The sequence below is a fragment of the Lineus longissimus genome, chromosome 15 (genome assembly GCF_910592395.1).
Source record: "Lineus longissimus chromosome 15, tnLinLong1.2, whole genome shotgun sequence".
Taxonomy (NCBI): domain Eukaryota; kingdom Metazoa; phylum Nemertea; class Pilidiophora; order Heteronemertea; family Lineidae; genus Lineus; species Lineus longissimus.
The window spans coordinates 118,196-120,234 of NC_088322.1; the positions used below are offsets into that span (position 1 = coordinate 118,196).

The 2,039-nt window shown below is 46.3% G+C and overlaps 1 protein-coding gene across 1 annotated transcript; it reads left to right on the plus strand.

The window, feature by feature from the left end:
- Nucleotides 1-476: 476 nt before the first annotated feature.
- On the plus strand, nt 477-1,784 carry LOC135499915 (dentin sialophosphoprotein-like). Its single transcript, XM_064790964.1, has one exon. It carries the CDS (start codon nt 477-479, stop codon nt 1,782-1,784), a length of 1,308 nt encoding a protein of 435 aa, XP_064647034.1.
- Nucleotides 1,785-2,039: the final 255 nt, after the last annotated feature.

Sequence of the window (2,039 nt, forward strand, 5' to 3'; positions counted from 1 at the left end):
AAGACGTGCATAAGGAGGAAAAACGGGCCGCTGCCGCTGCAACTGTTCCTTTAACCGTCGATGTTGCTCATCAAAATAATTTTACATTGAATAGGCAAGATGGCGCAGTCAATCAGCATCGACAACAGCACCAAAACCAGTCCTCGTCCTCGGCAGCACAACCCTGTTCAACAACAACAGCAACTACGATGATGGACCATTCGTGCTGTACCAACAATTCTTGTTGTACCAACAACAACACCGCCTCTAGACAGACTCAACGTCACCATGCGTTACATCAACAGCCGCAACACTCATCATATCACAACCAACATTACCAGCAGCATCAACCCATCGAACATCAACAACATCATCATCATCATCATCGCCGCGTTGGTGGTCATCAAAATATTTCACCAGAGCAATACTGTCATAACATCGCTGGTGGAATTATGGGTTGTGGTGTGCAATGTCCTGTATCAAACGACCATTTCACGATGAGCGACTCATCTCTACAGCAGCAAACTAGTGGCAACGGATCCTCTTCCGATATAAAGGCCACTGTACGCGAAGTACTTAATCAGCAGCACGACCACCAACAACGACAACAACAATCAAACAATATAGATGATAAAACTACTGCCACCGCTGGTGTCGACTCTTCTGATAATATGGAGACTGTAATGCGCAAAGTGTTAGGTGAAGTAATGTCCGGTAACACCAAGAAAGCAAAGTCCAAAACTGAAACGTCAAAGAACAAGTCTAAAAATGATGGGAGGGTTAAATCTTCCAAGACTTTGAAATCATCAAGCCACAAACGCAACAACGCCTCCAACCAGCAGTCTCCTGGAAATTCTGACTCTTCGGATGACAGCAGCAACAACAGTTCGTCCGACGATGACGATTCTGACTCAGACAACGAAGGGAAAAATACCAACACCACCGCCTCCTCTTTGACAAGCGATTCCGATAACGATTCAGATGGCAGACGTGGCAAGAAAGTTTACAAACTCAAAAGCAAAGAGTACAAAAAGTTTAAACGCTACATGAAATACCGCAAGAGTAAGGACTCTGCATCGACCGAGACCGCCGACACTGACGCACCATCAAAACCACAGAAATCAGACAAAAATAAAAAGATGAAAACCAAGCACTATCAGCAGACTGGCGGCAGCGGTGACAACTCCAGTGGTAATGGTGGTGGTGGTGGTGGTGGTGGTGGTGGTGGTGGTGGTGGTGACACGGAAACTCCTATGGAGGTAGGTGACACCACAAACAACAAGCCGCCACAAACAGCTACTGGGACATCCGCAACTGCGGCCAATACCGATAAAGCGTTCCACGAGAAAATCGATTTTATTTTCAACTCTATTCAAAACCAACAACACAAGACCAACAGCCAAGAGACCAATAGTAGGTCACCACCGTCGACTGATGCTTCGGGCACTGACGCCACTAGCAAAGGTGATTCTATTACGCCCGCCACTGCCGAGGACAAAAAGTCCAACGTCGATGATAATACTAACAACACCTCAACCGAAGAACACCACAGTATGGACGTCGAGCATCAAGAAGACAAAGTCATCCCTTCTGTTGGTGTGACTACACGATTGGCAAGCAAGCGAGTTCACTTTTGTACCGACGACAACACCAAAGTAATGAGTAAAGAAGAAATGAAAGATATAAGAAAACATATGTTTAGGGGAGTTCCGTTTATTCATTCACCAAACGGTCATCATGGCTACCCAAACCAAAATAGCCAGCAAGCAGTCTTCACCGCACCAGTCCACCGGAAATCGACCTAACGCTGGTATCAGTAGTGACACTGATCATACCACCACCACCACCACCACCACCACCACCACGACTACCGGTGATCCCAGTGAGCCTGAGGATAAAGGAGAACGAATTCTCTTTGTCACTTGTGTTCTCGCCTCTGAGAAATTGTGTTCACAAGATAAGCAATATATAAATTGGCGCAGAGAAAAAGGCAAATGCACGATGAAGTTTGGGCTCGGTTGTTCAAAGGCCATGCTAGAGGAAGCACAGCGAGAAGCACA